Source organism: Alternaria ventricosa (assembly GCF_023758065.1).
Source record: "Alternaria ventricosa strain BMP 2768 chromosome Unknown scaffold_10, whole genome shotgun sequence".
Lineage (NCBI taxonomy): Eukaryota > Fungi > Ascomycota > Dothideomycetes > Pleosporales > Pleosporaceae > Alternaria > Alternaria ventricosa.
This window is the reverse complement of record NW_026055690.1, coordinates 221,652-247,876: the sequence shown is the minus strand read 5'-3', so window position 1 is coordinate 247,876 and position 26,225 is coordinate 221,652. Positions and strand designations below refer to the sequence as shown.

At 52.2% G+C, this 26,225-nt stretch overlaps 7 protein-coding genes across 7 annotated transcripts; 4 read left to right on the top strand and 3 right to left on the bottom strand.

Moving 5' to 3' along the window:
• Positions 1-1,824: 1,824 nt before the first annotated feature.
• Positions 1,825-4,323, top strand: J4E93_006169 (uncharacterized protein; the record flags this gene model as incomplete). The annotated part of the gene is made up of 1 exon (XM_049344087.1): positions 1,825-4,323. One exon carries the CDS (start codon positions 1,825-1,827, stop codon positions 4,321-4,323), a length of 2,499 nt encoding a protein of 832 aa, XP_049198522.1.
• Positions 4,324-4,948: 625 nt separating this feature from the next.
• J4E93_006168 (uncharacterized protein) lies at positions 4,949-6,180 on the bottom strand (the record flags this gene model as incomplete). Its single annotated transcript, XM_049344086.1, has 2 exons — positions 4,949-5,747; positions 5,807-6,180. The coding sequence occupies 2 exons, from the start codon at positions 6,178-6,180 to the stop codon at positions 4,949-4,951; spliced, it is 1,173 nt and encodes a 390-aa protein (XP_049198521.1).
• Positions 6,181-9,147: 2,967 nt separating this feature from the next.
• On the top strand, positions 9,148-10,093 carry J4E93_006167 (uncharacterized protein; the record flags this gene model as incomplete). Its single annotated transcript, XM_049344085.1, has 2 exons — positions 9,148-9,251; positions 9,301-10,093. The coding sequence occupies 2 exons, from the start codon at positions 9,148-9,150 to the stop codon at positions 10,091-10,093; spliced, it is 897 nt and encodes a 298-aa protein (XP_049198520.1).
• A 3,000-nt stretch (positions 10,094-13,093) lies between these two features.
• Positions 13,094-15,376, top strand: J4E93_006166 (uncharacterized protein; the record flags this gene model as incomplete). Its single annotated transcript, XM_049344084.1, has 3 exons — positions 13,094-13,388; positions 13,440-14,948; positions 15,000-15,376. The coding sequence occupies 3 exons, from the start codon at positions 13,094-13,096 to the stop codon at positions 15,374-15,376; spliced, it is 2,181 nt and encodes a 726-aa protein (XP_049198519.1).
• Positions 15,377-17,112: 1,736 nt separating this feature from the next.
• J4E93_006165 (uncharacterized protein) lies at positions 17,113-18,118 on the top strand (the record flags this gene model as incomplete). Its single annotated transcript, XM_049344083.1, has 2 exons — positions 17,113-17,828; positions 17,887-18,118. 2 exons carry the CDS (start codon positions 17,113-17,115, stop codon positions 18,116-18,118), a joined length of 948 nt encoding a protein of 315 aa, XP_049198518.1.
• A 953-nt stretch (positions 18,119-19,071) lies between these two features.
• Positions 19,072-20,213, bottom strand: J4E93_006164 (uncharacterized protein; the record flags this gene model as incomplete). Its single annotated transcript, XM_049344082.1, has 3 exons — positions 19,072-19,244; positions 19,299-19,965; positions 20,019-20,213. 3 exons carry the CDS (start codon positions 20,211-20,213, stop codon positions 19,072-19,074), a joined length of 1,035 nt encoding a protein of 344 aa, XP_049198517.1.
• A 5,115-nt stretch (positions 20,214-25,328) lies between these two features.
• On the bottom strand, positions 25,329-26,185 carry J4E93_006163 (uncharacterized protein; the record flags this gene model as incomplete). The annotated part of the gene is made up of 3 exons (XM_049344081.1): positions 25,329-25,507; positions 25,554-25,638; positions 25,784-26,185. The coding sequence occupies 3 exons, from the start codon at positions 26,183-26,185 to the stop codon at positions 25,329-25,331; spliced, it is 666 nt and encodes a 221-aa protein (XP_049198516.1).
• Between the last annotated feature and the right edge of the window lie 40 nt (positions 26,186-26,225).

Genomic DNA, 26,225 nt, shown 5'->3' with positions numbered 1-26,225 from the left:
CGAAGTGAGCGGTCGGGCTCGGATGTATAATGAACAATGTTGATCTCGCCCGCTTCTGGTCAGCAAAGTGGTAAATCCCTGTTTGTCGAATGCGCCATGGGTTTCCCGTGGTGACAGCTTTCTGTTCCGAATATTTGAAGACCCAACCGAACTCTAAACAATCGTTACCACATTGGATTTGGATGTCGATTAGAGATGACATACCAGAGCGTTTATCCGTGAAATGCGATTGCGACGCGCTGGAGAATCCCTCTTCCGTCGGCAGATGTCGATCTTTGAAGCACGTCAAAATTTGAAGGAATCCAGGGCTCAGATGGTAACGATCCATGAGAAGCGATATCATGTCGCTGCTGATATTGAGAGGCGCCCATGTGTCTTTTTGGTGAACCGTACTAACAAATCTCATCAGCCTGGAGGCAGAACTATTCAAGTCTACTCACTATATTTCCAAATCACTACTCTGTCCATCTGCATCGTTTGGATTATTGTCAAAGTAAGCCGACAGTTGCGAACTGCTGGTAAAGCTTTGGGTTGATGGAGTATGCGACGCATCACGTGCGAAGCGAGTGACCTTGAGCAAATGGCTCTCCTTGCGCTTCGAGAACAACTGATGGCAGCCGAGGATGCAGGCCTGTATCTGTGATTTTGATAGGGCGAGTGCATGAAGGTCATGTGCACTCTCGTCGTCTTGCCGAGTACTAAAAGACATATCGGAATTGTGAATTGCAGGGTAGTAAGACTTTGCGCAGAGACGCTCCGTGATATTTGCAATAAGTACGTGTTCGCTCCTCGCCTTCCCAAAACCGCGGCATGGCCTTATCCAATCCTCAGGGGCCCCGCACTGCCTGGACGGGCTGACAGACACAGCGCCTCAGTCCTTTGCATCACTAGTAGAATGCCTCCCGTTAGCGTTCACCGGTCGCGAAAACAATGGGCGCATTGTATTACCTCCAGTCATCCTAATGATGTCAGCACAGCCTAGTGAGCCTTTCTGAGCGACTTACCGCCGTCAAAAGCTCAGGAGCCTCGAACGTTAAGTACTCCTCTCCAGCTCTTTGGATGTTGAAATTGATGTTATCACCGAATTTGTTTCTGAGGAACTTTTGTAGCTTGTCCCGGCTGTAGTACCGTTGGAGGGCTTGCTGTTTGATCATGGCTTGGTGGTGGCGAAGCTGAGACAAGGCAGGATAGCATCTGCCCGCCGTTGGGGGACTTTATAGCCTGATGTAATCTGTACAAGGCTGAGACAAGATCAACTCGGTCTCCATCAAGCCGGGGGATGTCTGCGTTGGCGCAAGCCTACCTGCATACCTGGGTAGGTCCTGCTCATCATCTATACACCGGCGTCGTGTTGTCAAAATACTGGCCTGCAGCTCGGCAGGCAGGTATTCGAAGGCGGAACAGTACACGCGGTGTCATGCCTGCCACTTGGAACGCCACGCTGCTGCGGGCGGGTCGAGCCTTTCAAGATTGGAAGTGGAGCCTGGCGACACGCGGGCGCCGGGGCCCCGCGCGACGCGGCCCCTTGGCAATCAAGCGATGACGCTGTTCACATGGGCGATGTTGCCTACAGCCCGGAAGTGTCTTACTGCATCGCTGCCCCATAGTTCTGAGTGCCAGTGGACATCTTACCCCAACTTTGCTACCAGTGGCTCCCGTCAAGCAACAAGCTAACGAGCTTCGTGTGGCCTCTCTCTGCGTTGCAGGGACCAACGCGCATGGCCGGTTCCACCAAGCGCGTCTATCCTGCATTTCGACGCGAGTCCCGTCGCGTGCCACGATCGAAGAATCCTTGATAATCGATCCGCTGGGCAGCCCGGTTCGATGAGCGCCAGGCCTAGTTTCTCAACCTCGCGCACCAGCGTGTCCATACCACGCAAAGCTCAGTGTGAGGAGCTGGCCCAGAAATTACAAGATGCTGTTGAACGGACTACCAAGGACGTTGCAGAAGATGATGCGCAGCGCAGCGCCTTCTTGCCGAAACCCGACCTCGACCAGATACTCAACGATAGGTCGTTGGAGCTGTTGTTCACAGAGTTGGTCACTGAGACTTCTTCCTTCGGAGGTGGCGTGTTCTTACAAGCTAGTGCTACCAGTACTGCTGATGAAGAGAAGGGCTCAGATTCCATAAATGACGACATGCAGGTGTTCATCAATAGTTGCATTGACGCGACGAAGCGCAAACCACTGGATGAAGCATCCTGGAGAGCTCTACTTGCTCTGTTTTTGTACCAAAACAACAAGGAATTGCTCTCGTTATTCCTGGAATGGATGGTCATCATGTTCGATCATCCTACAGCCAAGTCTCACAATCTTATACCGTCTGATGAATCGATACCGTTCACGAAGGCCACCCTGAAAGGATATGATGTTCCAAATTGGTGCCACAGACTCATCCTCCTGGATCAAGCGATATTCAAACCAGTCATGATTCAGAAGCTGGAGCACCACGACGTCACCACCAGCGAACGCTTGCCTTTCATGGGCCGGTATCAACCCATCAAGAGCGGCTCTCAAGGCCAAGTCTTCAAAGCTGAGATAGCACAATGTCACTGGGAAATTCGAGAGAACGAGGACCAGGAAAAATCGGACTTTGTACCTGGTAATCCGAACAGCACGAAAGTTGTGGCGCTCAAAGTCTTCAAGGCGGCGGAGCCTGCGCGCAATATGCTCGAGGCCACTCAGGACTTCAAGATCGAGCTCAGGATCTTGGAGGAACTAAGAACGTACAAGACTAAGCACAAAATGATAATGCTGCATTTGGGTAGTATTACTGAGCTCGACGGGGCAGGAATGCCGACCAGACATTCTCTCATTTTTGAACTGGCAAGTTTCAGTTTGGGTGATCTCCTCAAAGGCAGGAATCGACCCCAGGAAGCCGTCAAACCATCTCGTTTGCTTGCTAGCCTCGTAGACATTATCGAAGCATTAGAGTGCTTGCATGACAAGCTCGACACTCTCCATCTCGACATCAAACCTGACAACATCTTGATCTTCGAGACTCGTTCCGGTTCCGGAGACGAAGAGCAGTATGAACTCACCTGGAAGCTCAGCGACTTTGGTCTGGCTGGAAAGAAGGCTGCGAAAAAGCCAAAGGCTGGATCTGCGCAGACCTCGACAGCTACTTCTCGAGAGTCCACTCTACCTGCAACAAGACCAACCGGTCTATATCAAGCCCCGGAAATACAAGAGCAAGAGACTAGTCATGCAGGACGTGGAAGTGATGTCTGGTCTATGGGCTGTGTCACACTTATGGTACTTGCGTTCATATATGGCGAATCAACGGAAGTCACAGAGTTGGAGAGTTCCCTCATGGTCAGATTCCAGAATCTCGGCGGCAGAGAGCCTTTGTTCTACATAAGGAGCGACTCATACCCATGGAAACACCGAACTTCACACATTTGTCACTATCTCCAAAGTCGGGATCCGGGCGATGATGTGATACCTCATACAGCGGGACCGCTTCGTGCCGCACTACACCCCAGTCTCATCGACTGGTCCAACATTTTGATCGAGGACTCATACGCATTCAAAACCGAGCAGAAGTTCGTACTATACATACTCAAAGTAGTTATCGGTAGAGTTCTTCTGATCGATCGCGGCAGACGGATAGGAGCATCTGAGCTGCGCGACAGACTTGCCTACATTCAACAAGAGTGGGAAAAGTACGATGTCGCATCTGAGAACTACGTCTATCCGGATGCTTTGGCAGATTTGGACCCTGTACAAAGCCCAAGCTCACCGGTATACGGAAGCACCCCCCGCATCTCAAATGACAGTATCTTGTCGACGGCTGTTGCGCCTGGATCTCCTCATCCCCCAGAGACTGAAATAGTGGCGCCCCAAGGAGGCCTTACGCAGGAGCAAGATGCGCAGATGCAGGAGCTTCGCCGCGCGATTGAGGGCAATCATGCCCTCAGCGTGCAAGCCCTGCTCGAACAAAACCCTGAGATACTAGGCCGTTTATGCCCTGGCGTAAGGAGGTACCCAATCCATTTGGCACTGTTCAAGAACGCATATGAAGCTCTCGATGTACTTCTTGAGAACGCGTCTCTTGAGATCACGAATCTGTCTTGCAGCCGACGAACCGCGCTCGATTTCGCGTTAGAGTTGGGAAAGCCCGCAGCTCTTGATTGCATCCGAAAGCATCGCAGTAATTTCGAATTTCCGCCCGAGCTCTATGAGAAGCGCAAGAAGTACTTAGGTGCCGAAGCGCAAAAGATCGCGGATGATCTGTTTGGTATCAAGAAAGCTGCGACACCGAAGCCCAGGAAAACCTTGTTTGGGATACCTAGGAGTAGGACATCAAACTCGTCTACATGACCTTGCGGTTATGGAGAAGAGTTTTAAGGTTCTTAGCAATCCACAAGGAGCAGAGCTTTATAAGTGGTAGTCTTGATGGAGGCTTTGGCGCGCGAATTACAGTATTGGTCCCTATATCCCTACGTGTACATCGCATACCTCTCTTAGGGACCGCTGAAGGCTTGCAGTTTCCGGATAGCAATATTGGGCTCAGGGCTCCAAAAAGGTTTGCTTTCAAGCAAAGAGATGCGAGGCTCTCTTACTTGAACGCGCCGGTGTTGGCGATGCTGCATGGGCAAAAAGAGGGCAAAAACATACAACAGCGGGGATTCGCTAGTGGTCACCCACCTAACTACTAATCCGCCGGTACACTGCTTGTATATGGCTGAGCGGACGGGAAGCCTAATTCTCAGTGTCCTATGGTCGTATGTGAAGGAATTGGTTGATGCGTGGCACTATAACAGCGGTATTACTAGAAGGGTGGAGGAAATCGAGATTGGGCGCTAGTCCCCGCTCTTGCCACCACAACACTGATAGGTCTAGTAAGTGATGCGGTGTAGGAAGACCAGTAGATTCGGTTGCTCATACTATACCCATTTCTCTTCTATGATACATAGTCTGCTTGGAGTCCGAGTCCTTCCCCCATTCACTTCTGCAACACCGGCCATCCCTTGACGTACTTGATCGGATTCCATCCCAGAAACTTGAAGTTGTCCCGGTACAGCGGGTCGAATGTCGTGTTGACGTAATGGTAGTACAGAACGTCACTTCCGCGGTAGTCGGAAATCACCGCCTGTCCTCCGGGTGCGTACGTGTTGCCGTGGCTGCCGTAGACCATGCTACCGCCACCCTCGGCGAGATCCTTTCCATTACGGTCCACAAAAGGTCCGCGGGGCGCCTTTGAGCGGCCAACGTAGATGGTGTACTCGGCTCCAGGAGGAGGCAGCGCAGCAGGGTTATAGCCGCAGCACAAGCCTGCCGAGTACCAGAGGTAGTAGAAGCCCTGCCCTTTGTTGTAGTTGATATATGGGGCCTCCTCAGCGGATGCACCGCCCCAGGAAAGAGACATGTTCGCGTACGCCTGCTCCTTAGTCGGTAGCGCGGGATTGTAGGTATAGCTCAGCTGACGGGCAGTGGGGATCTTGACAGATTTAAGGTCCTTGGTCAACTCGAACTGCCAGAGATTGGCCCACCAGGAGCCGTAGGAGAGGTAGCTTTTGCCGGTCTTGGCGTCTTGGATGAAAGCCGCGTCGATGGTGTTAGTCTTGCTCAGCGGGAAGGGAGCGTCGGTGCTGTTGGAAGACACGACCATGCCGTGATCGGTCCAGGACCCGTTTTGCAGGGTCTTCGAGGTGGCAAGTCCAATGAAGGACTCCGAGACGCCGAAGTCGGAGACGGTATAGTAGCAGTAATAGGTATCACCGACCTTGTGAACATCTGGGGCCCTGCATTATAGTGTTAGTACACAATTCTTTACGGTGTTTGCAAAGTAGCTGCCTCTTACCAAAGACGGTTTGCCTGAGCGGGATCATCAATGCTGCCAGGCGGCTCCAGAACTTGAGCGACAACCTCCCAGTACCCTTCCAGACTGTTCTTCTTCGAAGCACGGGAGGTGGTTGCCAAGCCATGAGAGGAAAATGAGTAGTAGTGGCCGTCTGGTCCGAGCACAACACTGGGGTCATGAATGTGGACACCACCGAGCGTACCGTTCAAGTCCTGGCCGGTGATCTTTCGAGGCGCAGGCCAGTAGTCCCTAGAATATGGGTCCTTGACAGGTTTGACCGAGTTATAGGATGGCGAAGGGACGGCAAAGGCCGGGGTGAAGAGATATGAGAGCCCCAAGGCGAGAGCCGTAAGGCCGGCTTTGGTGGACGACATGATGGGTGGAAGGCGAAGCGGTGCAGATATAAACCTCGGTGTTCGTTGGGGAATCACTTATTCTTATATGCCCAGGTATCATACCGCCATCCGTCTATGATGCGGATCTGTCTCTCGCGCCTGGGCAGATCTTGTGTGCCATGTGTGAGCGAATGGCGCCTCATGCTGCTCCTACAGCGAAACCCTTGTCGCGAACCACGATCCGTCCGGTCGGATAGTCTGAGATGGGTAACGGTTCCTGGAAAGGGAAGGCAAAGAACCACTCTCCGCAAGTGACGTTGCAAAGGTGGAGATGGAGCCTTGGGGTAGCAAGTTTACGGGAGGCGGAGGATTTCGTTCGCTCGAATCAACGGCCAGCAAAACCGGCTAGTGGGGCCTGAAGTTGGCGACCTCTCGTTGTCTTAGACCCTAACATTCGGGGAGCGCAAGCGAGAACGAAATGCGCAGCAATGGCAGTATAATTTGCGACTGAGAGTCGGGATGTTGTGGGAAACGGGAGACAGGCTGGTAGGTAGTCTTCTCTGTAGCCACGAGGCTCTTGCCGTTCCAATCTCCCATCTGATATCTTCCGGCCGAAAGCGGGTTCAAGTACGGGTAGCGATGCATGCAACGAAGCCTTGAAGTAAAATCGGATAAGCGAGAGGACAAATGGTAGCAATTTTGATGACCGTTCATTGGTTTTCGCGTCTTTGGAGATGCAGAGCGGAGTGACTGCCTGGTGCGCACGGACTTTCCACTAGCGGGGTTTGTACTGTAGATCGACGCCACCATGAGTCTGGCCGTGGCTGATTGATTAGCGGTCTTGTCACTCTATCACCGTAAATCACCTCGCGGGCATCGCATTGTTGCGACTACTTGATTCGCAAGAACTAGGCATCTCAGTGCACAGAAAGCTCAGATATGCATTTCGACCCTTCCAAGGTTCCCGAGGTCCGTCAGGTTGACACGCCTACTTACCTAGGCAACGAGCATAAGTAGGTGGCTTCAGCTGAGCCTACCTACTCAGCCTTGACGCCCACCAACTCAGCCCCAAAGCCATGCATGACGCCCCTCGTGCAGCTGAACCAGTATAAAACCTAACTGTAACATAGGGGCCAGCATCTGTCGTGCTCCTGTTCAAGTTATCTGTCGACTCGCCATTCGCATCTTGCGAGACGTCGACATTACAAGCAGCATTCAGCATGATCGATATCACGTTCCCCAAACTGCGCGATGACTGGAGCCTCGACGTCGTCAACATCCTAGCCTTCTTAGGCGAGCATAACATCGAAGCTTGCAGCCAGCAGATCTGCATGTCGTGGACGTGCTTCCTACCACGACTGATACCCGCGCCTCAGGGTCTCCTTGCGCGACGACCAAGGAAATTTGAAACCGAAGAGGATACACCGGTGGTAGGGATTTATTCAGGCAATACCAGGCCCGGCTTACACTATTTCGGTCGAATGTTATACACGAACGGGCCTGAGCTACCACCATCCACGACACGTGTGGTGAAGATCAGATTGAAAGAGAAAGCACATGAACGGCATGAAAGAAGTCCACTTCGACCCATGTTTTTTTCGCCAATGAACATGATCGCTGTCTTCAGCTGCGCATTGAGCTTCGGGCTGGCAGCATGGGCTCTTGTGCTTGGGGACGCAGTCGCACTTACTGGTATCCTGGTCATGAGTTTTACGACACCTCTACTTTGCGTCGGGATGCGTTGGACGCCATATCTTCCGCATGTCAGACAGACAATGGCTGAAATACCGCCAGGTACGGTTGTTATCAGATCTCCAAACGGATCCTTCACGGTTGTGGAATGCAACGAGGAGATTGCGCGTGCTCTTTACTTCCATCCTGATACCATCAACTACGCGGTCAGCTCCTTCACAGGGCGCGGCTTGACCGGTACCGTGGGTGGGCTCACTCTTGTGGGCTCCATTGTACTATTCGGTAATGCCGTTTGGACAATGAAAGCAGCACTTGCTGTCACATATACGGTCTTGAATCTTTTGTATTGGATCGCCGCAATCCTCCCGCTCCGCTTGTCATGGCACATCGATCTGGATATCGATCCACCGCAAATCACTAAACATGAGACTTATACAGAATGCCTTTGGACAACCATTCATACTACGAAAAAGACTGACTGGGCAAGGGAATGGGTGCCAACGACTAACGCGTGGAACCAGTGGCTGGGGGAAGCACAACATATGAGCAAATACGTACAAAAAGCCGAAGACTGGGATGCAACTCGAGCTTTGGGGGACCTTCTAACAGGTTCAAAGGTTTAGCAAGAAGACTAGCTATATATATGGTGGTATGTGGAAGAATGAGGGTGGTATTTAGGCACAAATTGCAATATTGATGAGAAGTTAGTAGAGAATGGGCCTCGCGGTTGCTTACTCTTCGTTACAACCCAAGAGCTTTTGAGACAATAGCTGGCACACGCTGATATCCTCCTGCAGGCAAGGGGGCTAGATGGACCTCAAGATGTTCACTAGTGCATCTAGTGCAGGTCAAACCAAAGATCCAGGCAATGCTCACGTGCGACACTAGAATGGACAATCATGTAATCAGCAATGCCCATGTCTATCTCGTATCAAAGTCCGGAGCGGGCCTTCGTCGGCCGATTACAACACCCCGTCATCGCTCGAGCCCTGCCAAGACAGGACCCAAGATACTGTTTGTACGATGAAACGTCGCGGACGCTAAGTATCAAGACTTGAGCCTATGACTGATTTCATCAGTCAGTCGTGTGTTCTCCCAATTGTGGAACTGGTATTTAGCGAGTTACGATACCCGGGTACCTATCTTCAAGATGGCAAGAATTTCGAGCTATGAAGGATCTACTGGAGGCTGGGCGGAGCTTGTCAGCATCCAAATTGCGGAGATCGGAGATTAGTATAACTACGTGCCAGCTCCCTTAAGTTTCCACGATCTCCGTTGTGAGTTAAACATCGGCGGTTAAGAAGGTTCGTGAACATGGTGAACCCTACATCAGTGCTCGTCGCAGCGTCCCTGCTCATCAACCCTCTCGCCGCGGCTTCGAGTGGAAACAACGAGTATGACGCGGAATACTCTCCCAAGTAATGCAATACCCGCGATTTTGCAGGCCGCCATACTCATCTCCCACAGCTACTCAACACCAACCGCATACACCAACATAACCTCCATCCTCGACAAAATCCTGGCACGCGGCTACCTCAAAGTTGGCACAACCGGAGACTACAAGCCCTTCTCCTACAAAGTAACAAACCAAACCGCACTCCCCGCCACCCCAGCCATCAACACCACCTACATCGGCGCCGATATCGACTTGGCGCAGTCACTTTCCAACTCCCTCGGCCTCCCACGTCCAGTTGAGTTCGTTCCTACCATCTGGACGAACATCACGACAGACCTCGTGTCGCAGAAGTTCGATGTCGCGATGAGCGGCGTCAGCATTACTCTAGCTCGCGCGCAAAAGGTCTTCTTTTCTACCGCGATTCAGCGCGTTGGTAAGGCGGCCTGCGTGCGATGCGCAGATATAGACAAATTCTCGTCTCTGGAGGCTATTGATGCTGCGGGTGTTAAAGTCGCTGTTAACCCAGGCGGTACGAATGAAGCATTTGATCGGGCGAATTTGAAGGCCGCTACTATCATGTTGGTGCAGGACAACAATGCTGTTTACAAAGCTGTCATGGACGGTGATGCCGATGCGATGATTAGCGATATCATCGAGGTTGAGTTACAGGTTCGGCTGCATCCTGATGTGCTGTGCATTGTTAACCCGAACGCCACATTCACGTTTGAAGAGCTGGGTTATATGGTTGGACGGGATATTGTGTGGAAGCAGTATGTGGATATGTTTGTGCACATTCAGCTTGGGAGTGGTGGGTGGAATCGTACGCTGGAGAAATGGATGTCGTACAAGTGGCCTTCAGTATAGACGAGTATGTGTATGAGATAGCTATCGACGGCGAATACAGATATAACTGCTCAGTCACGAAGGCCAGAGATGTAAGGTCCTTAGCACTACTGGATGCGATAGGACGCGGGTGGTAAAGCCAGAGATATTATATCCGATATCGAATAATGATAGCGATGGCTGCATTTGCGTAAGCACTAAAACCACCCGTGCTTACTGCGTACTGCCTGTAACATCACTCATTGGTCTGTCAAAACGCCTCTCAGTATCTTTACGCCACATCGGAGGTGTTTTGGCGATGACGGCGATGACGCATTTTGTGTCTGAACTGGTCAGCGAAACCTCCATCTTCACATCACAACCCTCGTTCGAAGATAGCCATGTTTTAGAGAGAGCATGCAAATGGCCACCCAACGAATGCAAGAAGCTGTCCAGGATGGCCGAAACCCACTCCTTTGGCATACATCCATCAACAAAGACAGCAACTCCACCATTCTGTTCATACACGGCGCTTTTGTAGACGCCCACGACTGGGAACTGGTGGTACCTTATGTTCATGACTACCATCTCCTTCTACCAGATTGTCCTGGACACGGTAACTCATCGCACATACCGTTCTCTATCGAGACATCCGCAGAGCATATCGCGCGTCTGGTAGAGGCACAAGCTATCGGCGGTCGAGCCCACGTTGTTGGCCACAGTCTCGGTGCTTCTATCGCAGTCTGCCTTGCTGCGAACTACCGTCATGTCGTCGAATCGATGTTCATCTCTGGATACAGCGAAGCGCCTGTGTCCAAAGCTCCGCTACTACCTTACCTGCTCTGGGCCTCAAATCGCATTGAAAACGCTGTCCCACGACCTTGGATTCGCTGGCTCATGGATGGTACCGATCTCCGCCCCACAAATAGTCCTTCGTTATCGCTTTGCACACAGGTCGCGCAAACCGACAGCGCAGCAGAGCAAACGCACCCATGGTCTGCACGAACCCTGATCATTGTCGCTGGGAAGGGTGGGCTGGTTCCATCTAGCGATAGCCCGGAGGCTGCTCGCAAACTCGTCAAGATTGGAAAAGAAAACAACACTTTGACTCTTGCTTATACGCATCCGGATATGAGGCATCCTTGGAATAGGCAGAATCCTCGGCTTTGGGCGGAGACTGTTGTAGCGTGGGTTGAGGGGAAGCAGCTTCCAGCTGGGTTTGTGCCACTGTAGGCACTTGAAGGGAAGACACGTAATACTTCTATTTCGCGTTGATAGCAGCGATGATTCAATGGTTGTGGAAGGTATAGCATGTGGATGCGTAAGAAGAAGGCACGAGCTCGGTTGCTAGCTCACGTGACAGAATGCATCTCAGTCGACGGTCATCGGTACCAGAGTGCACTATCATCAGAGATCACCTCGATCTGTTGCGACCGACGGAACGGAGATGAGAGGTATAATTCAGAGCGCTATACCCAGGTAGTGAAGGAGCGATACTGGCGGGCGTATGAAATTGCGCGTGAGATTGCACCAACATGAGCGGATGATTAGGCCCCCAAACCTGCATGGGAAAGATAGCAGGATAATGAATCGAAGATGAAAGCAGTGAAGACGTCTCTTCGTGAGGTTTGCACTCGGTTGTAGTGTGGCGCGCAACTGTGGTGGCTGTTGTGTAGGTCTTGGTGGTCTCACTGTGCAGATGACGAGGGCGCCTGGCCACGGCTGATGTGACGGCTGGCGGGTGCTGGGGCTAGTGATCGGCTTAATCACGCAGCTCTCGAGGTCTCGAAGCCTTCAAAGTTTCTAGACCGCGCAACTACCAGACGCCGATCGCATAGCACAAACACAAAGACAGAAGGTGTAGAATAGCTCCTCTTCTGACTGTATCATGTTCATCTCCTTTCAAAGGGGTACCGTCATCATAACAAAGACAGATGCAGATTGTTGAACCACAACAAAAGTATTTCGGGCCTACAGTATACGAGGGAACGTCATCCCTCGATGCAGCACTTGGTCTCTTTGGGCAGCTGCAGTGTTCAAATTCTCACCTAGTGGCCGAGCATCTATTTTTACCACCCTGGGGTGTTGCACAGCCACGCTGGCGCCGTCCATGGGGTCATCGGCGCAGGCTACCAAAGTGAATTTGATGATGATGAACTCCTGTGATTTTGCGTGCACAAGAGATGATGATGGCGAGATAAGCTCTTTGTGCACGGCTTGAAGCTTCAGGCAGTTTTGCGACTCCGCATCGATGACACGATGGTTGACTTGGCGACGGCAACGGTCTCGAGCGGACCGGGGTAGTCTGATAGGCCCGCCTTGCACGGTAGCAGTCTTCAGCTGCCAGTATACGACAGTAGTGGTGTACTGGCGTGTGAGGGCAGCGTGTCTCGCAGTAGCAGCGGATAGTGACGACCCAACGATAAAAAGCATTCCTTCCCCGGCTCGCGCAAGAGTCCCTGACATGTCCCCAACGTCAACCCCATCTGCATCCCATCGTGTTCTCGAACGCGGCCCAACACCCATCATCCTTCGATAGCGTCGGATCCAGCGACTGCGCCATCGCGGAATTAATCGAGGCTAGCGCCGCGCGTCCCTTCCTGATTGGAGTGAACCCCCTTGGCTGTCGCCGCACGGTTTCAGAAGAGAGGCAGAATACCGGCTTCAGCGCCTCGTCCTCATTTCAACCACATCGCTCCCTCGTTCGTCAGTCGTTTCACTTTTGCGTCCCTCGTACCTGCCGACTCGACCCCAAACCCTCTTCCCGGCTCGCCGCTTCCTCGACGCGCCTTCCCTCTGGACGCTGCCTTTGTTTACCGCTTTCCATCAGGCACGAGAAAGGTTGAACCTGCGGCCGACCCCCGTTTAATCTACTGCTTGTTTCTTTTGCTACACTCGCTTTTGTCGCCAAGCACCCGCGCATACCAACGTCGCCCGACACTTTCGCTGCTGCGACCGTCGCTCGCTGTCGACACCCGCCCCTCGAGGAACGCCCCCGGGCGCACAACACCGATAATGAGGCCCCACGCGACATACTCGACCATGCTCGCACCTTTCATATTACTGGCATCGGCGCCACTGAGCGTACTGGCTGCCGACATTCTCAAGACCAACGGTTTCAGCTCCTGTCTGGAAGGCACAGGAGACATCAAGGTCAACAAGCTGAACATCGAGTTCGACCGCTCTATCAAGAAGGTCAAATTCGATGTGTCCGGCACCAACGAGGTTGAGCAGAAGGTCATGGCAATTCTCACCGTCAACGCATACGGCAGAGAATTGTACAACAAAGAGTTCGACCCTTGCGATGGCGAATACAAGGTCGACCAGCTATGTCCAGGTACGCACATAGCGACGATATGCGTAGAATGTACAAGCTAACATGTAGCAGTTCCCAAGGGCACATTCGGCGCACAGGGCGAGCAGAGCATCCCCGACAGCATCATGTCCCAAATCCCCAGCATCGCCTTCAACATTCCCGACATCGACAGTCAAGCCAGGATGCAGCTCAAGGCCAAAGATGGAGGCAAGGACCTGGCCTGTATTACCTCTCAAGTCAGCAACGGACAATCACTTTCCACCGCAGGAGTACAATACATCGCCGCTGGAATTGCTGGAGCTGCCTTGGCTGTCACTGGTCTGGCTTCGCTCGCTGGCGCTGGACACCCTGGTGCGGCCCAATCCAGTCCTACCTTCGGCGACGTCATCGGATGGTTCCAGGCCATGGCTTTGAACGGCATGATGAGCGCTGACGTTCCCGGTGTATACCGCAGTTGGTCCCAGAACTTTGCCTTCAGCACCGGTCTTATCTACTGGGAGGGAATGCAGCACTCCATCGACAACTTCCGTGCGAGCACCGGCGGCAACCTCACGCAGAGCAGTGTCGAGTTCCTCAAGAACGCTACCCTCGTACACGTGGACCAGAATATGACCTTGACCAAGCGCAGCTTTGACGTCTTGTTCGCTCGCGACGAACTGAACACGAACGTTAACGATACTGCCGAAGAGGGAGGTGACAACAAGGTCATTGTCTACGCGAAGGACATGCAGGGATTCATCCAGGAGTACACTATTCCCGATCGTAACGCCTTCATGACGGTTCTGCTCATCTTCGCCATCATTATTGCCGCCATCACCGTTGGTATCCTCCTCTTCAAGGTCATTCTGGAGACATGGGCACTATTCGGCAGCTTCCCTAAGAAACTAACTAGCTTCCGCAAGCGATACTGGTGGACTCTAGCCAAGACGATTACCAACTTGATTCTCCTGCTCTACGGTATCTGGGTCCTCTACTGTGTCTACCAGTTCAAGAACGGAGACTCGTGGGCTGTCAAGACACTCGCCGGTGTTACCCTAGCCGCGTTCACCGGAGTTTTGGCCTTCTTCACCTGGAAGATTTGGAGCACTGCGGACAAGTTCAAGAAAATGGAGGGAAAGCCCGACGCTCTTTACGAGGACAAGGAAATCTGGCGCAAGTACAGCATGTTCTACGAGAACTACAAGAAGAGCTACTGGTGGATCTTCGTACCTGCCATCATCTTCATGTTCGCTCGTGGTTGCGTTATCGCAGGAGCAGATGGCCACGGTCTCGCACAGGCTGCTGGTCAACTCATCGTCGAGTCGCTTCTTCTTGTCATGCTTCTCTGGGCCCGTCCGTACACGCTCAAGTCTAGCACCTGGATCAACATTACTATCTCGGTCGTTCGCGTCCTGTCGGTCGTCTGCATCTTGGTCTTTGTCGAAGAACTGGGCATGAGCCAGACCACCAAGACCGTCACCGGTCTGGTTCTTGTTGTTGTACAAGCTTCCCTCACTGGTGTCCTCGCTATCCTCATCGCTGTCAACGCGATCATTATCTGCTGCAAGGAGAACCCTCACCGTAAGAAGAGAAAGGCAGCTGGTAAGTCTTCTCAATCCCCTGGTAGCCAACACCATCTAACAGCCCCTGCAGAGAAAGCTCGTGACCTCGACAATCTCACTCCTCTCGACGCACGCAACTCGCTACTCATGGACCCTCAAGAGTACAAGCGAACATCGCTTCCCTCGCCGTTCGGTCCCCGCACCGCCGGCTACGACCGCGTTCCTCTCGCGGACCAAAACACCGCATACAACGGTCCCGGTGGTCGTTCATTCGGTGATGACCAAGGACACTTGCTTGCCGATGCATCCACATTCGGTCGCACAGCAACGCATGAGCGGAACCTGAGCCGCGAGAGCAGTCCAGGGCGCGATGCGGAAGTTGGCTTCCACCAACCACCCGGCTACGTGGCCAACGCGCCATGGCAGCCTCAACAACCACGAGGACCCCCTGGCCCCTATGCGTACTAAGCCAACAACCTTTCGAGTCATCCAAGAGCGAAGACCTAAAGAGGCGAAACATCTCGCCATCTAGGCATAATCTCCTATTTGTTTTGTTCCTATGTCTGCATCGCGGTGGTCGCATTTGACAAACCCTAGAGCGGTCAAACCATATCCTCAGTCATCTATCTCCCGCACACGGACCGAGCCATACCTGCGCTCCACGTCTGTGTATTTACGAATTTTTCCTTGTGTTTATCGAGTTTTTTTTGTGTAAAGAAAGATCTGATACAAGCTCTTGTAATCTCATGCAAAGCGGTAAGCCTGGGGCTCGCGCACACATACCACTATCTTTTCTGCTATATCGTCAAGGTGGAGTGAAGGAGAAGAAGGTTGGAAAAGGGCTGGAGTGAGAGGAGTTGGAAATGGAAAGGGAATGGCAATGTGAACTAGGATGTAGCGCAAGATGTAAATACCAATACCCAACTGTTATATCGCAGCTTCGTGTAGCTCTCCGTGGTTGTGAGTGATGTCTGCCCAGAGAATGCCATGTCTTGAGATCTCACTACACGCGGCTCGGCGGCATCTGGGCTAGAATCGTCCAGGGCACGTGCGATGTTGACTTTCGCCGATAAGCCCTGCAGGCAGAAAGCCTACCTAGCCGGCCAGCTGAACACTCGCTGCAGCCCCGAAATGTTGGGACACACTTCGCATGCGCCACCCCTGAGCCAATACATTCTAGCGACGTACCTTGCCTGGGCTGCGACATGTGGCATGTGAACAGAGATGAACGACGCAAAACTCTCAACAGCCCGACGCAGATTCGTACCTGCCGATCACTCAGATCGCTCGATGTACATCCCAATATCATCCTCTCGTCCCACCGTAAAACCGCGCTTTTCCCGCCGAACGCCTCCGGCAAAGTCGATCTCCCGAGAATTTACTTTGGGTCGTCCCTTGTCCCCTTGTGTGGCGCGGGCTTATGGGCGCTTGTACCTGCGTCACGGCAGGCGTCACCAGAAGTTCCAAAACCTACCTAGGCGACGCCACTACGCTTTTCTGAGCGGCGCGGCAGCAATCTAGCCGGCTCCCAAGATGCCGGTTTATCTCTTTTCGATAGATGCTAACAGCCATGGTGCAGGTGTAGCGTGGGTGGGCGGTGGGGTTATATTGTTATCTCCAGCCTTGTAGCGCATCGTTTTTCTCAAGTACCTGAGGTGCTGAGGTCCTGACGTTTGACGGCGTTGGAAGCTAACAATTTTTTGACTCGTACGGGTATCTATTTGGGAAGAAAGGCCCTCGCTGTGTAGCTGATCGTTCGTTTCCTGTTCTCTTTTCCCGGACTTCTGTACTTGTGTACGATACCCGGCTTGTTAACTGTCTCGCCTTGGCCCGGTTGCAAAGGCGCTTTTGTGGCTTGCGTAACGACTCGCTTTCGAGGTTTCTCCTGACAGCTTTGGATTTCTTTCGTGGCTGAGCTGGCTAGAAGAGTTGGAAATTTCCTGGAAGATACTCTTGCTTCGTTGCCTTCCTGATCGCCTCCTGTTGTCTACTTTGTCTTTGCCCATTGCGACGAGCAAAGAGGTATCTTGAGGTGTCACCGAATAACGACACCCAATCGCACGGCGACTAAACAATCAGCAACGGACCCCTTCGCGACCTATCTTCGTATCGCTGGTACCGAACATCCAGATCCACTTCCAAAAAAAGTCGAATTTCATACACCGCTACGCCCGAGCGCACTTCACACAAACCTCACAGCAAAGATGCGACGAACCGCGCTCCTCAGCGCCGCAACGGTGCTGCTCACGAGCACAACCTCCACAACCGCACAATCCACGGCCTCAACATCGTCAAAACGCGGCCTTGTCTACGTCCCCTCCGATGACCACCCCGACGACGACAAGATTTGGACAACGGGTCCCTCTCCTCCAACATGGTACTACAACTACCAAAAAGACCCCTCATCCGCCTACAAAGACAACCCAGACATACAATTCGTGCCCATGCTCTGGGGCGCCTCTGACAGCGACACCGGCACCCCCTTCCTCGACTCCGTGAAGCAGCAGATCAAAGACGGAGCGAACATAACCGCGGTCCTCGGCTTCAACGAACCCGACGGCGGCCACAGCACCGGCGGTTCCAACCTCGCCGTCACAACCGCGGCTGCACGCTGGAAAGCCGAAATCGAGCCCCTCAAGGAACTCGGCATCAAGCTAGGCGCACCGGGTGTCACAGGCGCGGAATCCGGATGGCAGTGGCTGGAAAACTTCTTCAACGAGTGTGATGGAGGATGTAACCCCGATTTCATCCCTGTGCACTGGTATGGCAACTTCGAGGGCATGATGAGCCACATTGGACGTGTTACGACGATGTGGCCGAATATGACAGTATGGGTTACGGAGTATGGATACCCGAATCAGCCGCTTGAGGAGACGCAGAGTTTTTATAATATGAGTGCGCAGAGCTTTGATAGTTGGCCGTGAGTATTCGCCCCATGTGGCTTTAGGCAGTGATAATGTTGGCTAATGCTGTTTCAGGAACATCACACACTATTCCTACTTCGGTGCTTTCCGATCGGATGTTAGCAATGTGGGTGCGAACGCTGCGATGCTTACCCAGGACGGAAAGTTAACGGACATCGGGTCGTGGTACATGGGTGGTGCGGCTACGAACAACATCCCTGAGGCTTCTGGTGCTTCTATGGCGGGAGCTGCACCTAGCGCTCTCGCTCTGGGCTTCGTGGCGATGGTGTTCTCATACTTTGTTTAGAGCTGCAGCTTGGCCAACGTGTGGGCTGAGATGTCTTTTTGGCTCAGACAGAAGTGAGAATGTAGCTGGTTTCCACTGCAGAACGGCATGCTGATGGAGTGCAGCTAGCTAGTGAAGGGCTCATGAGAGATGTATGGCATTGCGAAGGCGTTCAGGGATCAATATCGATTAGACGTTACTAATAGGACGGGTTTCGCCTACTAGCAGAGTCAAAATTTGATTCTATGTTACCACACAGCCTCCAACATGCACACCTACTACCTCTCGTCCTCTCCATGTTCGAGTGCAGCTGTAGGTACCTCAAACTTTTTGCGACCTCTAACAAACCAATCCACCATCGCAATGACCATGAACCCGATAAGAATCGGTGGCGCATAGTTCATTGTCAAGCTTGTCACCGGTCTTGATGCTGGGAACGATACAAAGATGATAACGTATACCAAGTAGACAATGGCGCAGAGCTTTATCGGAATGCTCCATCTGCCCAATTGAAAGGGCCCGTACTTCGGATGTTTACCGGCAAGCTGTCGAGCCGTGAATAGCGAGATTGGGACGAGGTATGATACGTATAGCGCGATGGTAGGTAGGGATATGAGCGAATTGAAGGCGGCTGCGGAACCGAGGTTGATGAGTGATAGAAGGCAGCAGATGAAGCCAACTAGAAAGAGTGCGGGTATTGGAACTTGGAGCGTCGGATGGATCTAGAGCTTTTTCAGTTTCAGTCGATCACCATGGGCATGGTCAAGACTCACGTAGGTGAAGTGCTGGTGAAAAGGAAGACCTTTGTCGGATGCGAATCGCCAGACTAATCGAGCCACGGATGCAACGATGTTAAAGTTGCCAACCATGAGTTGAAGCCCCATCAAAACTGTCATTGCCGTTGATGCTGCCTTAGACCCTGTGCTTTTGCAGTATGTTAGTATCCAACGTGTGTCGCCTCTTAGTTGGTGCACTTACGCGGAGTAGAAGACCTCCGTAATCGGCAAGATCGATTTCGCGACGGCTTCTTCATCACCAATGCAGAACATCAAGCAGATACAGAAGGCGATCATCATGATTGCGTTCAGAGAGGTTGCCAAGATCATAGCTTTGGGTACCCGCTTGCGAGGTTCTTTGGTCTCCTCGACTGTGGACCATGTTAGCACTGGGATTGGAAGTTGAGTTGGGTTGCGCAACTTACTCATGTGGAGGACACCATCAAAACTGCTGATGGGATATGCTACAGCGAGCATGCCAATAGAGAACGCGACACCGGGATTGTCCCAACCGGCGTCTGTGTGCAAGGTCATGAAGACGTATTCGGGTGTACTGCGCTTCGCAAGCGTGCAGAGTGTCGCAACGATAGCAACGAAGAAGACAACATGGAAAATGCCACCAATCGTTTCCAGATAGTTGATGATCTTTCGCAAGTAGAGATTGAGGACCAGCGGAACAATGAGGAAGGCGATCAGAAACACTGTCGAGTGCCAGGCCTTTGGTTCGTAGCTTGGGCTGTTAAAGATGATCAAGCCGGATAAAGTATTCGACATGAAGGAGAAGGCGCCGGCGCAGCTGCAAATCCAGGCAATGACTGTGATCCAGCCCTGAATAAACCCCCAGAATTCGGGAGCGAATGAAGCGAAGCGCGCCGACCATCTGTACTGTGCACCTACGGTGGGGTCCATGGAGGCCATCTCCCCCAAAGCTGTAGCGACGAGGGTAGAGCCAACGCCAGCGATCATAGACCCCCAGACGAGCGCGGCAGGGCCACCATTCAGCCATGCAAGCTGGAATGACAAGCCAACAGCCTCCCATGCTACTTGGAGTGTGAAGCCAAAGTTGTTGATGGCGAGTTGGTTTATGTAGCGCTGAGAGAGCAATCAGCTGGCCAATCTTTGAGCAATGGATCAGTGGGACTTACCTGAAATCCGCCACTACTTGAGGAACCAGTGGGGAGTGTGTCATCCTTGGGTTTGCCCGTCTTCTCCCGTAGTCCGTCATGATAATCTGGAACGGTCGTCGTGACAAGCGCCGCATCTTTGTCCATATCGATGAAACGAGGAAGGGGTCGTAGAGATGCGTCGTGGTCGTGGGATACCGTCAAAGTACGAAGCATTGTGAGTGGTAAGGGATTTCACTGGACATGAGGTTCGGAGGTTTTATCCTGGGGCTGACCACACACGATCTTTAGAGCCGACCTCTTGTTGAGCGGCATAGATCCTGACATCTGCGAAGCGAGCTGCGGTATACTTCCTGTTTACGTCCCGTGCCCGGGCGGATCTCAGGATTCCAACTTGTAACATGTAGTCAAGCTCGAGAAGCAGACCTACCCAGTCGCTAAAGAGACGGTGGGGGTCGCAGGATGTCCGCGCCGCAAATCTGCATCGACGCGAGGTGTCTAAAACAGTTCGTTGGGGTGGTCGGAAGCTGCGTTCGAATGCTACCTTGAATGTGCATTGGCAGGGTAAGTTCCTTGCTTTCAAGTCGCCTCTGAACGGTCCCCCTCATCATCTCCCTGTAAGACATAAATTGCTAGCAGATGCACTATGGAGTCTCGACAATCGCACTCTAGGTAGTAGTAGAAGAGATACCTAGGTAGCAGAGCAATAATTGAAGGATTGGCGTTTCTGCGCGCGCGGCACAGCAGCTCGTCTGCTGATTAACAAGGAATATCATTGTATGATGGCGCTAGCAGCTGCAACTCGCAGCTCTTTGTCTTCTTCAGATCTGAGGCGGCGTGAAAGAAGCATTGCCGTGCGGGTGGGGGAACAGCAACGGCACGGGCCCGACCCTCCCGAGGGCTTGATGGAAATTAGCGCGGGACTTTAACCTCATTCGGGTCTTGGCGCATTATCACTGCTAACCGCTCTTCGGCCGTCGCCTCAATCATCACTCCACCTTCCTTCCGGGCTTCGCGCTCGAGCTTCATTCATCATTTCTCGCATCGCAAGGGACTTAGGATGTGTACATGAACAGGTTTGGAGTCTACATCGAAGTCAGGTCGCCTACTTTGCATGTTCTCACCCATGGATGTCAATGTAGGCTGCAGACCTGTTCAATCTTTTCCTACGTTGACGGTACTCTACTGCTTTCATCAACCTCGCTTCAAGCCGTGCGCGGCGGCGGGCACCCAGCCGCTCGGTTCCTGAGGATGCACACCCAAGTCACTCTCGAGCGATGCGACCTGCCTTTCGCCATCACACCCACCCTGGTAGGCCGCGTAAGTGGGCATTTGTGGCCTTGCTAGAACCTTTGCACCGTCCATGATACTCTTGTGCAAGCCTAAGTCTGCTTTGAATAGCACCATATACTTTACGCCTCGGCTAATTGACCTCTGACAGCTGTCACTCAGTTTAAAGGAAGGAACGAGATGAGGCCACGAGAGATGAGCTCGCAGGCGACACCGCCTACCGCCATGTCCCTTTTGAGTCCTTCTGACGTGATCATCGAGGCCGGCACGGGCTCTGAGCAATATCATTCCTACTGCGCCTCATAGTCGCGTATGAGATGAGGCTCCTAAGAGCGGCGGCGACTCTCTTATCATAGGCACCTGTTTTATGCGAGCAGGGTACTGCCCGCCAACTCCTATGTTGGCTGTCAGCGAGAAGGATTTTGCTCCTGCCGTGCCTGCACGAATGAACGCCCGAATGAACCCAGTAAGCTGCATGGTCGTGAAGAAGGACATTTAGTATGAGTGATCTTAGACGTCAGCGTTTCTGTCGTGCCAACTCCAACACTACTTCGTCGCTCTGTCATGGCTGGCACTATTCAACCCATAGCCGCACTCACGGCCGAAGACCATGGCCCGATCAACACAATTGTCTCCATCGTTCTTCCAGTCACAAGTATCCTCATCGCAACTGTCCGCATGGCAATGCGGCGGCAAAAGTTCCATCAGGTCGAGTCTGATGACATCGTTTTTGGTGCAGGACTTGTACGAATTCACGTCTCAACTTCCTGTACTCACTTTGCTAATAAATCTCAGTGTTTTGGTGTCTTCACATCCATCCTGTCCCACTTCTGCGTCCGAGCAGGCCTGGGCAGACACCAGGATACGCTTGATGACAGGCAAATGGCTCATTACTTCAAGGTAAACAGTTGTATCAAGGGCTGCGGACTATACTAAACACATACTTATAGCTTTTTTGGACCGCACAAATCTCGGGCGTCATTGCTCTCGCTCTTGCTAAACTATCGCTCGTTGTTCTGTTCCAACGCATCGCTCCAAAACAAGTCGGGCCTCAAGCTACCAGATGGCTTATACCTATGGTCGCTGTCTACACACTACTCTCTCTCTTTCTGATCGCCTTCCAATGCCAGCTACCACAACCTTGGATACTCAGTCCGAAGAATTGCTCTACACATGGCAACGTGTACTATCCGATCACTATCTTTAACATATTAAGCGACACTGTGCTTGCTTTCTGGATCTTTCCACTTATCCGGGGTGTTCAAATGAAAGCCCATACCAAATCCATTGTATTTTGGCTGTTCGGATCGCGTTTACTCATTTGCGTCGTGGATATTGGACGGATGGTAGTCATTCATAAAGCTCTTCAGCTAGAGGATCAAACACGTAAGGAGCCATGTTCTCATCAAAGCATATCGCTAATCACATCCCAGGATCGCAACTGAGATGGGCCGTAATGGATCAAATCGTTGTTCACCTTTCGATCAATCACGCTACACTACCTCGTATCCAGACCTTCCTCTCGCATCTACAGATCGGCGGTATGAGCACGCATATGGGAGCAAGTCGGGGTGGTATACGGACGACGTCCAAGGGCAGGAGCAGCGCCGCCAAAACCACCCAGGACGATTCGAAAATGGGGCGGACCTCCGATAAAGCTTGGAACTCATTATGCAACCGTCTCACCGGGAGTCTTAACAGAACGCCTAGCATCTCTGAAGAGCCTCTTCGTCATCAGCAAGGCATCGAGCTATCCACAACCGTATACTCCGGGAAGGGCGACGCTACACATAGGAATGTGGAGCAGAGTCGATCGGCAGCGACATGGTTATCGAGTTCTAGGGAGGGCTTGACTAGAGAAGACATCGCAGGCTCGCTAGGGGGTGTGAGGGTGCAAAAGGAGTTTCATGTGGTTTATGACCAAATGTGATACGCAGCCTGAGTGACGCGTTTCAAAAGGCTCTCGCATCATATGCATTTATCAAAATATCACGATTTCTCCGTCCGCTTCATGACCAAAAGAAATAACCAATAGAGATGATCTCGCAAGCGACACTTCAAGTATGATTCGAGATGGCCTACCCAGGGTTTTGCGCAGCGGAGACATTATACTCGCGACGACCAAACAGGAACGTACGTCCCCTTCCATCCAGTCCACATCTTCGCCTCATCCGCACCAGCTACGGGCTCTGCAATTTCTACAAGATTTGCATCGAGTACATCCCGACAGTCATCTTGCTCCGCATTCCTAGCCCAATCAATGGGCTTCTCTCCACCCCTGTCAAGCGCATCTTTGTTCGCCCCATAATGCAGCAGCAGCTTGACGCAGCCCACATAGCCTTCTGCTGAAGCAGTATGCAGTGGAGTAACTTTGTCAAAATCACACTTATTGACGTCCGCACCCGCCTCTAGTAGTGCGCGAATAACCGACAATTGGTCACGACATACAGCTCCATGCAGCGCGGTACCTCCGTATCGACTTCCTGGAACGTTCAAGTCTACTCCTTGGTGGATGATATGCTGACATACGTGGAGCAACCCGAAAGATGCTGCATAGTACAAAGCGGTTGCATGCTTTGGATACGAAGACCAACTGCTGCCGGCCGAGGAAGACCCGGCGTTCAAAGTTTGGATCCAGGACATGAACGCTTCGTGATTAGACGGAGACAAGAACGCAAGAACCTTTTCGTCGTGTTGGATTGATGCTTTCTCTGGAGTTTCAGCTGCCCGTAGATAGTATGTCCAGGATGTGGTCGCATGGCGTAGGAAAGGATAGTTTGCCAAGCGGGCAGCGAATTCGTCCTTAGAGGTTGAAGGGCCGCTCTGGAAGCTCCGGAAAGAGAGATAGGTTAGGCAGTCCAAAGCAAGTTCGCGATAGCTTGCTGTCCGATTGAGCGCAAAGGCTGTCGCAGGGCCGTTGCGAATGTCTTCTGAAAGCAGATAGTCTTTCACAGAAAGGTGAGCGAGACGGACATGGCCTGGCCCATTCGTTGAGACTGTGATCAGACTGCCGCAAACAGCAATTATTTCTTCTGCGCTGCTTAGGCACGAGTCTTCATCCAGCTCTTCGCAGCCATGTTCAATAGCAATAGCAGAGTGAAGCTCCTCTAGTGTGACTGGCAACACCGTGAATGAGAGCCAGAGTAGGACTTTGCGAACGATGGGTGTATCAGCTGCGGAAACTCTCATTAATATGCTTTCATAAATCTGTCCGAGCTCCTGTGGGAGGTGCTGGAGAGTGGTCCGGATATCGCGGACGGTACGAAGCGCAGATACTTGATCAAGACAGCACTGAACCAATCGAAACCTGTATTGTTACTTACATGTGACGCAAGTCCATGAAAGAGGCACTTACATTCCACAAGATCTTTCGTGTAAACATACACTAATCTCATCTCTCACAGACGGTTTCAGTCGTAACAAACTTCGATCAGTTTGTAGTCTGTAGTCGATATACGTTTTGATGTCTTCATCGACCTCTCTTGTCCAGCCTTCCATCTGAATGAGCTCGAATGAAGCCAGTGCATCCTGAATATCGAGCTCATGCCGACTGGTAAGGAAGATGCTGATATTCCTTCCCAGGCTCTGAAGGTAAGCCATGGATGACAGTAACTCCTTCCGCTGAACGCATTCGTCAATCGCATCGACTAGTAAGATGATTCTTCTCGACGCGGAAAGCAAACATAGCATATCTTTCAGCAAGGCAATGGATGGCCGTTTGTTCGAATGGCGACTATGGTCAAAAGCAGCTTCTAACTCGTCATAGCTGGCCCCAGTTTGGGAACATATCTGCGCGACCAAAGAGCCTAGAATATTAGTGGGGTCATGTGCTTCGGCCTTGCGGAAGTCGCAATAGAAGAACGCCGCCAACGTGGGTTGCGGCAAAGAAGGCAGTAAACTCTCGAGAGACTGGATGACGTTTGCGCTTCGGTCAAGTTAATTGTTGCATACTCGAGAGTTCAACACATACTCACAAGAGGATAGTTTTGCCAGACCCAGCTAAGCGAAGATGTCAGCACGGCCACTTCTGATGTCACAATGTTACATACGAAAGCCGCTCAGCCATAGTCCAGCATTGCCAGAGACAGCCCAGGCTTGAAACACCTTCGACTCGATGAACCAGCCGCCTGTTCCAGATCTCCTTGCAGAAGCGGCTGCTTCATGACTCTCCCACGGCGTTACTGGAGCAAGCCAATGTGTAAGAGCTCGGGATCGATCATCTGTGCGCATCAGCAGCTGCAAGTCGGATGTTGTAAAGAGACATACCTAGTTCTGCGCTCTCTATCCTAGTGAGGAGCTTGGAAACATTGCCATGCACATGGGCCGTGGTCTCGTTCAGAGAGATGGTCATCTTCCTGATGTCAAGGAGCAAAGCTCTACAAGGCTAGATGAGCTGAGAGTGAGATGAATGATGAAGTGGGGGCAGCCTACGTCTCATCTGCGGTCAACGCCAGAAGTATAGTGCTTTTGCACCGCTCCATTCTTTCTAGACAAACTTTCGCGTCACCTTCTTTTAGCTGCCAGCCCATAACCTGGGCGAACACTCGCGCTTTCGCCAACAGAGTTGACCTTCCAGGAGTCTGCTTGTCGGAGTTGATCTTCTTCTCTAGATCCAATAGCTCCTGCAGGCAGCGACTTAACGGGCTGGTCTCGGACTCGCATAGTAGTTGGAATGTGCGGAAACGTGCTGCGTTAGACTCTTTTGATGTGTCGAGCGCGCGGCAGACCTGTTCCAAGCTCTCCAACACATTTCGAAGGTCTCTTATCTCGTCGATGGTTCTGGTGAGGGACCAAGGACTCTGCTTGAGAGCTGAACGGACTTCGTAGCATATTGTTATAATGGAGTTGGCGACCTGTAATACCGTGATCACGTTTGCGGTAACACTAAGAGGGTCCATAGTCGTTCAATGGCAACGTTTTGCTCAGCGACGATCACGG